Source organism: Puma concolor, chromosome B2, assembly GCF_028749965.1.
Source record: "Puma concolor isolate L17-30 chromosome B2, mPumCon1.1.hap2, whole genome shotgun sequence".
Taxonomy (NCBI): Eukaryota; Metazoa; Chordata; class Mammalia; order Carnivora; family Felidae; genus Puma; species Puma concolor.
The window spans coordinates 96,633,615-96,646,985 of record NC_141671.1 but is presented as its reverse complement, the minus strand read 5'-3'; the positions used below and the strand labels follow the sequence as shown (position 1 = coordinate 96,646,985).

General features: G+C 41.4%; 1 protein-coding gene across 1 annotated transcript in view; it reads left to right on the top strand.

The window, feature by feature from the left end:
* Nucleotides 1–13,371, top strand: part of PREP (prolyl endopeptidase) — a 120,022-nt gene that overhangs the window by 32,918 nt on the left and 73,733 nt on the right. Inside the window, exon 6 of the mRNA XM_025925407.2 lies at nt 304–425. Within this exon, the coding sequence (XP_025781192.1) occupies nt 304–425 (122 nt within the window). The remainder of the gene's footprint in view (nt 1–303; nt 426–13,371) is intronic.

The following is a 13,371-nucleotide window of genomic DNA, read 5'->3' as shown; positions in this document are numbered from 1 at the left end:
CTGTGATGAGAACTTTAACCTGTCCTCTCTTAGCAACTTTTAAATATACAATACAGTATTACTATTACTAACTATGATCCCATGGTGTATATTACGTCCCTAATGGTATTGTGTTTTTAACTTCAAATTCCACTATTCATTCTTGGTGTATAAGAAAGCAATTAAGTTTTACATGTTAACTTTGTATCCTGTGACCAGATAAGTAAGTTTTTAAATATTTCTAGCATTGTACAATACCAATGGAATAGATTTTCTTAAAATTGTCAACTGCCACTTCAGTGTATACATTTTTAACTTCTTCAGGTACAGAGACATCCACCAATCTCCACCAAAAACTCTGTTACCACGTGTTGGGGACTGATCAGTCAGAAGATATTTTGTGTGCTGAGTTTCCTGATGAGCCCAAATGGATGGGTGGAGCTGAGGTATTGTGCTACTGTGAAATTGCCCCACAAAAATGATGTCACATGAATTGTGTATATAAATATTCTTCTGTGATCCTTATGGATAAGTCCTGTGAGTGAATATTCTCCTAAAAATATCGGTGTTCAAACTGACTTTTAGTTTTGAAAGTGATAAACCTTTTAACTGCAACCTCCACAGAAAACTTTAATACCATACCTGCTTATGGTGGAAAATGTGAAAGTACAGAATCAGAATCACATAAAGCAAAACACAAACATTTTGAAATTCGGAATCTTATTTCTCAGAGGCGAGGAGAATATCCTTCCAAACATTTTCTTTGTTTAAGTGAGAATGTGGGGAGCAAGAGTGTGTGTGTTTTCCTTTTTACACAGCTTGCCTCTTCATATTTTATTCACCTTTTACATTAAAATGTATATTTTTGGACATTTTCCCATCATATATATAGATAGTTGATGTATACCTTGGGGTCTTGACCATAATCAACTGTACTGAAGTTTGTGAAGTTACTGGCCTAGATTTTACTCTGTATGTTGAGAATCAACTATGGAAAAACTTAGAGGTGCTTGGAGTAAAATTGTAACTCTTGTTAGTTCATTTCTGGATACTGAGAAATATTTTTTAAATGAAAAAAAACATTCTAAATGTTTTGATATAGGTGGGCTGTCGGCCCATTTTTAATGGGAGTGAGAAATCCACTAGGAAGTCTTTAGCTCATGGAACCACTTACCTTTTTTGGTAAAAAAGGAACATTTTATATTTAAACTTCAGCCCATGGGTCTGATTGACTAGGGGGTAGAATAGGAATCCACAGTATTTGAGCTCATGTGCCTTGATACACCTTATTCGAAGTTGTCCTTACATTTATTTATTTTGTTTCCGTAGACCAGGGGTTGGCAAACTATTGCCTGCCTTCAGGCCAAACCTGGCCTCCTGCCAGCTTTTGTAAATAAAATTTTTGAGGAACACAGGGAACACAGCCACACCATTTCTTTACGTACTGTCTGTGGCTGCTTTCAGACTTCAGTAGTAGAGATGAGTAGCTGCTACAAAAGGCCCACGACCCACAAAGCTGGGAACACTTTCTGGCCCTTCATAGGAAAAAAAACCACAAAACTTGTCAGACTTTAATGCAGTGTGTTAAAAGTGAATTTCTAGGACTTACATTCTCTGAGACTGTGTCCTTTTTTCATGCTTTTTCTTTCTCACTTAAGTGCCGCCTCCCATGAGCTTTCCGTCTGTAGTTGCTGTTGTCATTTTTCTCACCTATTTGTTTTTAATGGCTTTTCTGACTCTATGTGGAGATTGCTTCTACTCTTTTCTTCTTAGTTCAGCTTCTCCTCCTGCATAAGTCTTCTAGTTACTATGGATAATAGGTGTTTGTTTATAAAATAATACACATCTTTACTGTCATCCAGGTGTAACAATTAGGGAGATAAATATGCTGCTCCAAAACATTTTAATGTCAGTTCATGTGTTTCTTTTTACCTTTTGTGGGGGGGAAGGTATTGATGGGGAAAACTTAAAATAGTATATTTTAATAATCAGTTTTATTCCCTCTGAATTCTTCATAAAATCAAAGACATACTCTTCTAGAGAAATTCTTATGCTTCAAAGCTAATAATTTCATTACAGCAGAACTGTTTTAATTAAAGTAATCTTATTTGGTTGATACAGTAACATGGGTACTGGAAATAAATGCCAGAATATTTATATGATTTAGCATAGTGGTCTAAAAGAAAACAAACTTCATAGTAAAATACACGTGCAACTCAAGTTGCTTGGATCTCTCTTAGCGTTTGGATGAAGCAGTTAGGTTCTTTTTTTACTTTTTTTTAAAGTTTATTTATTTTGAGAGAGAGAGCGTGCGCAAGCAGGGCAGGGGCAGAGAGAGAATCCACACCATCAGCATGGAGCCCAATCTCACAAACTGTGAGATCATGACCTGAGCTGAGATCAACCCTCAGACTTTTAACCAACTGAGCCATCCAGGTGCCCCAATTTTTTTTTTTACTTTAAAAAAAATTGTGGTAAAATAGACATAACAAAATTTACTAGTTTAATCAATTGTTTAAAGTTTATTTATTTTTGAGAGAGAGAGAGACACACACAGAACTCAAAGCAGACTCCAGGCTCTAAGCTGTCAGCACAGAGCCCGAGGCGGGGCTCGAACTCATGAACCACATGAGATCATGACCCCAGCTGAAGTCTGAGGCTCAGCCGACTATGCCCCCAGGCGACCCTAGTTTAATCATTTTTAAGCATAGAGTTAAGTGGCACGAAGTACATTTACATCATTGTGCAACTATCACCAGCATCCGTCTCCAAAACTTTTTTCAGTTTGCAAAACTGAAACTGGGCCTGCTAAAGTAGTAACCCCCCGGCTTCCCAGCTTCCTGGCTCCCCGGCTCTCCCCGTCCCCTGCTGACCATCAGTCTACTTTCGGTCTATGTTGGACTACTCTAGGTGCCTCATATAAATGTCATCATACAGTATCTGTCCTCTTGTGACTTGGCTATTTGGCCTAGCATAAAGTCCTCAGGTTCATCCATGTTGCAGCATGAGTCAGAATTTCCTTCCTTTTTATGGTGAATAATAATCCATTGTGTTGCCCACCACATTTTATTTACTCATCTGTTGATGGGTGCTTGAGGCATTCCGTAGCATTATTGTGAGTAATCCAGCTTTCAAGAAATACAGTGAAGATCTATCATCTGTGTATTCAACATATGTATATTCAGTTCTACCGGGCAAGTGACAAGAAAAGCAGATTTTAGTAGTTGAGGTGATCCTTCTACCGTTCTTTAAAAAGACGTTCACTCTATGTAAATTGTCTGATATAATCTTTACCAGAGCCTTGCGAAGGAGGTGATCATTCCATCGCATGGACGGAGTAAAATGCCTGCTAGAGGCATTAGCTTGCAAGCCTGTGGCTGGAACTGCCTGCTGAGTGTGTTAGACTCCACAGCCTGTGTCTTCCTAACCACACGTGCTTGCTTCTTTGGTCAAAAGGAAAGAGCTCTTGCAAAAACAGCAACAATAATTGTTGAAAGGATAGCAGTGACTGAAGGGATGCATCTCTACTGCACAGAGGTACTAAAGTTGTTAAAAAAAACAAGAACTAAAGACCTATATGGTGAGTCCTAAGGAACTTGATGTTGGATCAGAACCTCAGAAGTGGATGATGCAGAGGAAGTCTATAAGAGAGCGAGCGGGGTTAGTAAACACAAGCTGGATGTGGTCTCCCTCGAAGCTGTACTGCAGCTGCCAGGGGAGTCTCGTTACAACAGGTGTCACCCTGCCACTTGCTAGCATTGGTTGCTTCATAACCATGCACCAGTGCATGTGCTGCATTGCTCTTTCACTTTTCATGGAGTTGCTTTTAGGATCGTCATTTTGAACCTTGTGTTTGGTTAATACCTTCAACACTGTCCCAGCATCTGAGCAGAGAGCTGGTGTTACGGTGATGGTGTGCTGTAACACAAAGTAGGAGGTTTTATTCTGGTCCTGTGTGCATAGCCCTGAGTACATCACTTCTCTCCAGATATGTTTCCTTCATTTCCTCCAGGGCTTTTTTAGCTCTGAAAGTCTGGGCTAGAGGATTTAGCACAACATTCATAGATGCTGAGGCAGGCTTCCTGGGCGAGGTGGTAGCTGCTGGATGTGAGAGCAGTTTGGGCATTGTGGGTACGGTTGGAGGGCCCTCTGGGGTGAGTGGCTGAGTGTGTGGATGTGTGTGAATTTCTCTGGTGAGCTGCCATCCTTCTTTCCTTGGGCTGCTGCAGTCCAGGTTCACTGAGGACTTCCCTTTTATCCTTGATACTATCTCCTTATGACTCTTCCTTCACCGATAGCTCCTCTGCCTTCCTGCAGGAACAGGTCTTTCTTGCTTGAGCAGTCCATTACCTGTAATCAGGAAGTGGCTTTAGTTTTTGCATCCTTGCCTGTGACAGCACCTCTCCCCAGGATGACTGACTTCTATCCAACAGAACCCATAACTTTGTGGATGCTTTTGGGTATTAGAACTGTTTGTAGTCCAAAGCAGTCTCTCCAGTTGACATGCTTCTTCCCCCTCCTTCCAGTTTGGTGAGCACATGGGGGATGGGGGGGAGGGACTACTCAACCCCCAGCTTGGTGTTTGGTTTTTTTTTTTTTCACATTAAGACTTTATTAAATGTAGCCCCAAACTAGCATAGCCCAAATATCCATCATCAAGTGCATGAATGAACTAATTGTGGTACATCTCTATGATGGCATACTACTCAGCAGTAAAAAGGAGCAAACTATTGATACACTTAACAGTAGGGATGAATCTCAGTTATGCTCAGTGGAAGAAGCCAGAAAAGAGGAGTACACGGTGTTGGATTCCATTTGTAGAACACTCTAGAAAATGCAGACTAGTCTATAATGGCACAAAACAGTCAGTGGTTGCTTGGGGATGGGGGTGGGGAATTGGAGGGAGGGAATATGAAGGGGCAGAGGGAAACTTTGGAGGACGATCACACTGGAACATTGGAATTGATGTTGTGCAGGTGAGGCCATTCCCAGCAATGACAGTGGCTCCAGGTATCTCACCTCAGTTATTCATCATGGATTAGTTTCTCCAGCGGCCATGCAAGGAGGAGGAATCAGAGGAGGGGAAGGGGATTTCTGCTCCTCTGGAGCTGTTTGCCAGCATCTGCTTGCCACAGTCTACTTGCAGTCATGATGGGTGTCTTGGTGCCACCTCCCTCATGGCATCCTTTTGTAGTGAGATCCCCTCAATTCTGTTCTGTGATGTGGACGATAAACTCTCTGGCTCACATTTGTGTTGCCTCCCAAGGCTTCTGCTCCCAGCAGGGTTCCCTTGGGATTGCGCCTCTCTGCAGCTCCCCTCTTCCATCCTTATTCTGCAGAGACCTTTCAAGATGTCTGGAGGCCAGCTACCTTCCCGGTGCCTCTCATTCCAGGGAAAGTGACATCCAGGGCTTGCCCCATCCTGGAAGGTGGGTGGTGGTCACCACTGTTCTTTCTCCTCACCTGCCAGCCAAGGTCCTCTGGCCCTCAGTCCCCTCAGCTCCCTCATTCCCTTGGGGGTAATGTGAAACCTGTCTAGCATTTGCCTTCAAGGGACAGTGGTGTCAGTTATTTAACATAGACTGTGAGGCTTTAGTTGGAAGGCAGGGTCGTGGGACAATAGAAATTGTCATGTTTTAGAAGATTCTACCGGATCAGGAAAAAATTACTTTTATTTTATTTTAAAGATTTGCAGAGCATTTGGGGGAACAAGGAAATCAAGTATTTTGAGGCACTTTTCCCAGCAGAGGGTGCTCTAGATGAAGATTCTGAAAATGTATCCGGTACCTTTAGGAAGGATTAAGGAGAAAATGCCCAGCCTCTTTGTGACCATCTAGCTGAATTCTACATTGAGAACCTAATTCTGTCATAGCTAATTCTTGAAAAAAAAGTTTCTTTTCACAAAGGTAATCCTAATCTTAATGTTTATCACATATCCCTATTGCCATTTTTATATGTTCACTTGTGATCCCTAATAATTCAAATATGTGTCTATTTGTGTGGACATTTATATATTGTACGTACATTATACACGTATTATAAACGTACGTATATGTTGCACTATTTTATATATACACATGTTATACTACATTAACATGTAAAATCACTGCCTGATGCTTGACCCTGTGGGCACAAAGCCAACATTAATTTCCTCCCCCTCCCTCCCCCTGCTGAGGTCTAGGCACATGAAGACCCTCGAGGCCCGGTGTGCATCTAGCTCTGCCTGATGAAGCCTACACAGTAATGTCCAGTTGTCCCTCAGGGAATGCTGCCTCACCTGCCCCGTCTTCGTTGGGTAGTTTGGACTTGGAGCAGCAGTTGTCCAGCAGCTTTCTTCCTGGTCAGCCCAGTTCCTGCATTCATTCCCCAGATGCCCAATAAGCCGTTGCCTTGGGTGCAGCACTGTGCCAGGGCCAGGCAGTGCTCGGGAGCAGAGACGGGCATGCTCAGGCCTTTTGGAACATGTTTTTGTTATAGGAAACCATTACGTATAAACATTTTTAAACGTTACTAAGGGGCTTAGGGGCTCATGACAATTCCCACCATGTTCAGTTTGTGTGTCATTTTTAAGGGACTGTTGTCCTCTTGACCTTAACTTCAGTAATTGAGCTGGAGGCTGTCAGAGTGCGTCATTAGTGAGCCTTCATTTCCTTGTGCTGTACCAGAGAGCCATGCACTCTCTACTAGCTCCCAGAGACTGATGATTCTCTCTGTTCGTCACAGGAGTGGCTGAGTGGTTGTCTTTATATCAGTCCTGGGGTGGATTCCTAACCAGACTTGGCATGTCCCCGGCTCATCACCTGTGTCCTCTCTTTCATCAGCACTGCATGGCGTGATAATATCCATCATGCTGATTAGCGTGCGGGAAAATCCCAGCAGCATGGTTGGGAAGAAAAGTCAGGAAACCACACAAAAGACCTGAATGTGAGTAAAAAGCTAGAAAGCGGTGCTACTCTGTATACATGAACTAGCTCCTGACTGGAGTTGGTTGGTTTATGTAGTAGTAGGGTTGGATTTGCTGATCAGTCACTTCTCACCTGACCCCTCTTGATCAGTAAGGGAGAAAAGAAAACAAACGGCACATTCTTAAGTAATCAAGCTTCTCTGCCAGACAAACAACCAGGTAGATTGGAAACAATGGCAGCTACATCATGTCAAGACCCACCCACATTGCTCATTTTACGTTGAATGCATTTTCTTTTCCTTGAGTTCTCTGTCACATCTGTTTGTGGCATATTGAGGAACACATCAGATAGTGTTCAGGTCGATTTCTGTTATTCCCCCATTGCTGTAGTACCACATTGTATTGGGAGAGCTGCGAAATCTGGTTTAATGACTGCCTGTTGAAAATGTTTTTGTTAACACATACCACATGAGCTTAAGACTACTCCTGTTGTTCTGTACGAATCTGTCTCCTGTTTTTCTTACAAATCCCTAATCAGTTCCCTAAGTGAAAAGACATCCATAAATGTAGATGATAGTTTGACCTTTAAAAGTTTTCATAGATTAAGTTTTGGAAACATACTTAATATTAAAGAGATGATGTTATGATTCACAACTATTATGAGAGGAATCCAAAGGAGACTGTGAAATAAAATTGATAAATTTTTCCTGCTCTGAAGGCACATGATTAACTCTCAAGGCTATTAAAATCCATTTTCACTCCTTTTGTTAACTTTCCAGACAATTTTAAGTCTCACTGCTTTTTAGCATACTTTTTTTTATATACACAATTCTTTTATCATAATACATAAAAAAGAATACTTTCCCCAGTTTGAAAAGGTGCATGTAGATTCAAAATATGAAAAAAAACCTTTCTTTACTTCCTGGGTTCTAAATGGAAATTATTATATGTAGCAAAGAAATTTCATGTCTGTGGAGATTCGGTTATTAACACAAGACCACATGACTGGAGCTCAGTAACTCTAGCATAAGATCGTTAATGAGTCGTTCTTTGAAAATGGTAATTTGTTTGATGAAAGTCCACTTATTCTCTCCCTATAGATAAATAACAGCTCTGTGTCCTCTCATTTTGAAAGACAACTTTGTAGATAAATGATTAGGAGTTTAAAACATTAATAAGTGATCTTCTGTCCATTTTCTCCTAACATGAGATGAAGAAAAGCTAGTTGATTCAGGTCATTTGGAAAGCCCAGCTGTTCTTATTGTATAGTATTGAGACTGAGAATAGCCAAATCCAGTGACTTTAACATTTTTATGATGCTGGTAATAATAATACATAATAATACAGGTTTATTGCTTAAAATAAAGTATAAGCATCCCGTTCTCTGGAGAAACTATTATTGTCATATAGCTTCTGTTTCACACTCCCTATTTTTTTTTTTAATGGTTATTTTTATTTTTGAGAGAGACAGAGCTATGAATGGGGGAGGGACAGAGAGAGAGGGGGGACACAGAATCTAAAGCAGGCTCCAGGCTCTGTGCTGTCAGCTGTCAGCACAGAGCCTGACGCGGGGCTCGAACTCACAAACTGTGAGATCATGACCTGAGCTGAAGTCGGACACTCAACCGACTGAGCCACCGAGGCGCCCCATCACACTTCTTTCTATAAATGAATAGATGGTAAAGCTGCTGACGTCTTGTAAATACTGAGCAGCCTGACCCAGACCCTGTTCTGAGTGGATTACCGTCACACCTACACTAGGCATTCTTATTTGGGACTAGATTCCCCCGAGGTGTATTCTGGTTGCTGCGTATTTCTCTAAATTCTGTGATGTTAATGGCTCCTGGGTTTGTGGAAGTTATATTCCTGAATGTGCTGAGTCACGTGAGTTTTGTGTTTGTTGGAGCAGCATATAACATAACAGAATAAAATAATAAAATACATACTCCATCTTATAGTTTGAATGGTGTCTGTCAAGAGTTTCCTTGGTAAATACTACTATCTCCGTGTAGCTTAACACCACAATATACACAATTAACATTTCTTCGTGAATGACTGTGGCTTCTTTAATGAAAGTATAGTCTGAAAACCCCATACCTTATGCCATTTTGGTAAATATCAGTGAGTATGGCAGTTGTTACTGGGTACCCTCTTCAAAAACAGAAGCCCACACTTAACAAAGGTTTTCTCCAGTTAGCATAAAATATGCCAAAATGAGAAACCACAGAAGTTAGAAGGGAACACTTCTTTCCACGCTCCTGTGACCTCCTTGTTTGGGAATTTTCCTGGATCAGGGCTGCCTCCAGGCTAGATCTGAGGGGGGTTGGGAGTTCTCAACCTAGTTGATTCACAGCCCTGCGCTGCATTCTTAGGTGAGCACCTTATCAGGGATCAGCTTGATAATCTGGTTCTGCATCTGCTGACTCGTTTCATTTCTAGCTGATGAACTGGGAAAATGCACTGCTTGTTGCCTCTGCCTAGGGAGTGCGTGGAAGCACAGCAGTTGTGGGCTGTGCTAGTTTACACACCGTGTGTGTACAGGGTGTTTTGGTGCCTTGCATGCTGCCACAGGTCAGGTTCCTGGGGAAGCAGACTCGGAAGTTGAAAGGGAGTGCTTTGGAAATCTCTGCCTGTGCTGGGGAAGTGAGAGCAGAACAGGAGGGGCTGAACTGTGTGCAGTCATTACAAAGACCTCAGCCAGTTCTTCAGGGAGCTCTCCAGTTGGGTTGGCCTTCAGCATTTTCCTGACTAGGGGCTGAGGGGTCTGGGCTTTCATACCCTTGCATTAATCAGTCATTGCCTGTGGGAAGAACCCGAAAGAATTCGATCTTGGGAAAGGTGGTTCTCTCCGACCGGAGGACAGGCCTAGAGGTTCTTAGCTGAGCATCCCAGCACCCAGCAGACCACGGCATCCACTGCACATGCTGATGTCCATTGGCGGGATGTGCACTTGAGAATGAGTTTATGTAGCTCCTGTCAAGTACTGCTCTGTGAGCCAGATAGCTGTACCTGTGAGGCGGTTGTAAGAGGGTAAAATTCAAGCAACCATTTTGAGGGGAATTCTATTTCTCTTTTAAGAGAGAAATCTTCTCTTTTGGGGGCCATCCCACCCCCATATCCTCCTCAGATCTCATTCTTTCTCCAGCTTCCCTCCCTGTTAGCTGCATTCTCTGCACTCCCGCCACACTTTGCACTTCATGCTATCAGTGCTCCTACCCGAGCATGAGCTCTTGAAGGCCCTGTTGATCTGTGTGTTTCAGAACCTGGTCAGCAGCGGCAGACTCTCAGTAGATATTAGGAGAATAAACAGCCTCAGCTCTGACTCCCTGAATACTGGATGGCTGTGTTGGTGGCATGTTAGTTAAATCGTGTCTTTGGGAAAGGGGATGGCAAGTTGTTGGGCACCTCAACTCCTGTGAAAACCGACCACTGTGGTGACATTAGCCATCTTCAGTCCCACCCACCCAGGAGCAAGGGGTGGTGGCTGGGGTGGCTTTTGCATTTGTTTCTGTCTGTTAAGGTTCTCCTGGTTATGGATAATGAAAAGCTACATGGTAAAGAATGGTTATTTATGGGGGTACCTGAGTGGCTCAGTTGGTTAAGCATCTGACTTCAGCGCAGGTCATGATCTTGCAGTCTTGCACTGTGCTGACAGCTCGGAGCCTGGAGCCCGCTTTGGATTCTGTGTCTCCCTTCCTCTCTGCCCCTCCCCTGTTTGTGCTCTCTCTGTCTCAAAAATAAACAGACCTTAAAAATAATTTTAAAGAAAGAATGATAGCTTTCATCCCTGTTGGTATTGTATGGAATGCAGTTAGTTACTGGATTTAATAACCACAAATGTAAATACTTGATTTACAGTGATTCTTTGAATTTTTTTGTTATTTAATGTTTATTTGTATAAAAGGTAGATTTTTATGAAGTAAGATCATTTTGACTTAAGGAAAATTAGTTTGAAACAATATAGACATAAAGTAGAAGGAAGCTGTGGAAGGCACAGAATTAAGAATTATGTATTTCATAATTGGCCACACTGGCGTTATCCCAGCCTCGTTGCAACAAGTCAGTGCTTTTGAATCAGATTAATTGCTTCCAGAGAACACAGTACTCTTGCTGGTATCATTATTTAAAGAAAAAAAACGGTATTTTATGAACTGGAATTTGTAGTGTTTTGTGAAGGCCAGATCGGGCCCTTGACTCACCTGCTTTTCTGTTTTCTTTTTATGTGGATCTCAGAAAAGTTACTTTTTTTCTGTTGAGATTTAAGTGTCCTCCTCATCAATAGTATTTTTCAGCTCCAAAATACATTTTTTAAATTGCCTTGTAGTCTGAATGTGAAGCCGTGGTTAAACATGCATTGCTACAATTTTAGTGGATCAAGGTGTATTTCTAATCTATATATTTTGGGGCAACAATGACACGTATTTTGAAATCTGTCATTTTGAAATGACACTGATTTTGAAATCTGAGAACTTGAGCATTTCAAAATTCAGAGTTTCCAGTTTAGCAGATTTGTTTAGTGGCTATGGAACATCACTGGACTGTGACGAAGAGAGTTACGGTGAAAAAGAGAGACTTAATTGGCATCCCAACAGCAATGTACCTTGGGGTTTCCTGCCTTAGATTAAATATAAACTGCTACAATATTTAGTTCAGCCAGAAATCCTGAGAAAACCTCATTAGATGTGCTTGAGACACAGCTTTCATCAGAGGTTTGGTGCGATTCTGGCAGTGAGTTTTACTGCCCTGTCTTTCTGTCGGCTGAATCACTACAACTCAGTTAACCACCATTTATGATTGCAATACTTTAAGCACTAAGCTATAAAAATTCTGTCTTGATTTAAAGGACAAGAGAACAAAAGTCTGAAGAATTAATGAGGCTGCTTTTCATTACATTTAATAAAGTTATGATGTAAGGTTTCTTGATGACATTAATATAGGACCATTTAAAAATAAGGTGGAACTTGGGGCATCCGGGTGGCTCAGTCGGTTAGGCATCCGACTTTGACTCAGGTCGTGATCTCATGGTTCATGGGTTCGAGCCCTGTATTGGGCTCTGTGCTGACAGCTCAGAGCCTGGAGCCTGCTTCAGATTCTGTGTCTCCCTCTCTCTCTGCCCCACCCCTGCTTGTGCTCTCTCTCTGTCTTTCGAAAATGAGTAAACATTAAAAAAATAACATTAAAAAATAAAAATAAGGTAGAACTAAAATTCTAGTCATGAGTTTATTCACTATGTATATGAAAAGCTTAAGGAAAGTACGTAAAAACCTAGAAATAGGTTATATAACTCCCAAAGTCAAAGAAGGGACAACGTTCATAAATTTATATTAGGGGCAACTGGGTAGCTTAGTTAAGTGTCCGACTCTTGATTTCAGCTCAGATCATGATCTCATGGTCATGAGATTGAGCCCAATGTTGGGCTCTGTGCTGGGCATGGAGCCTGCTTAAGACTTTTTCTCCCTCAAGGGGAGCCTGCGTGGCTCAGTCAATTAAGTGTCTGGCTGCAGCTCAGGTCATGATCTCATGGTTCGTGGGTTTGAGCCCCACATCAGGCTCTGTGCTCACAGCTCAGAGCCTGGAGCCTGCTTCAGATTCTGTGTCTCCCTCTCTCTGTTCCTCCATCACTCATACTGTCTCTCTCTCTCTCTCAAAAATAAATCGAACATTAAAAATTAAAAAAATATTTTCTTAAGATCACTTTTCTCCTTCTCTCTTTACTGTCCCCAGCTCTTGCTCTCTCTCTCTCTCTCAAAAAAAAAGAGAAAGAAAGAAAGAAAGAAAGAAAGAAAGAAAGAAAGAAAGAAAGAAAGAAAGAAAGAGAAAGAAAGAAATTTATGTTAATACAGTGCGAAGAGGAAAGAAGGGAAGGCAAGGTGAATACTCAAAATTAACATGGAAGCCAGTACTTCAGCATGACAATTAATGAAAATGGAATACAAATTCTGAAGATGGGTTTTTTTTAAAACTCAGTCAAATCTAATGTTCTTTTGCAAGAGACCCACTTAAAACATAACGACAGGTAAGTTGGAAATACAGTGAGGATGAAAATGGAGAAAAGAATTAATGGAAATCAGAAATTTATGTAAGGATTCTCCAAAACTGACGATATCTGAAAAGACTATAAGGAGCCAGCAAAAGATAGAAGAGAATGTACCTAGAGTCATTCGGTATTATGTATAATTTGTGGCAAAAACCCATACAGCAAAGTATGATTCATGTTTGTGAAAGGAAACTGTTTCTGAACTCAGAAAAAAAAATGTCACCAGGAAAGAGCAGCCAAATTGAACAGGATTTTCTAGAATATTTGATGAAACTAACTTCTTTGGAATCTCGCTTCTATTTCACAAGTACAAATTATGTCTGTGCTTTAAAATGATTTTTTCTGAGAAAGTGATGCTTAACTTAAGACATCCAGCATGCTGCCAGGTGTTTAAAACAATGGGCATTTTAGACATGCATAGCTGTTATGACTAATTTATAAATGCAAAGAA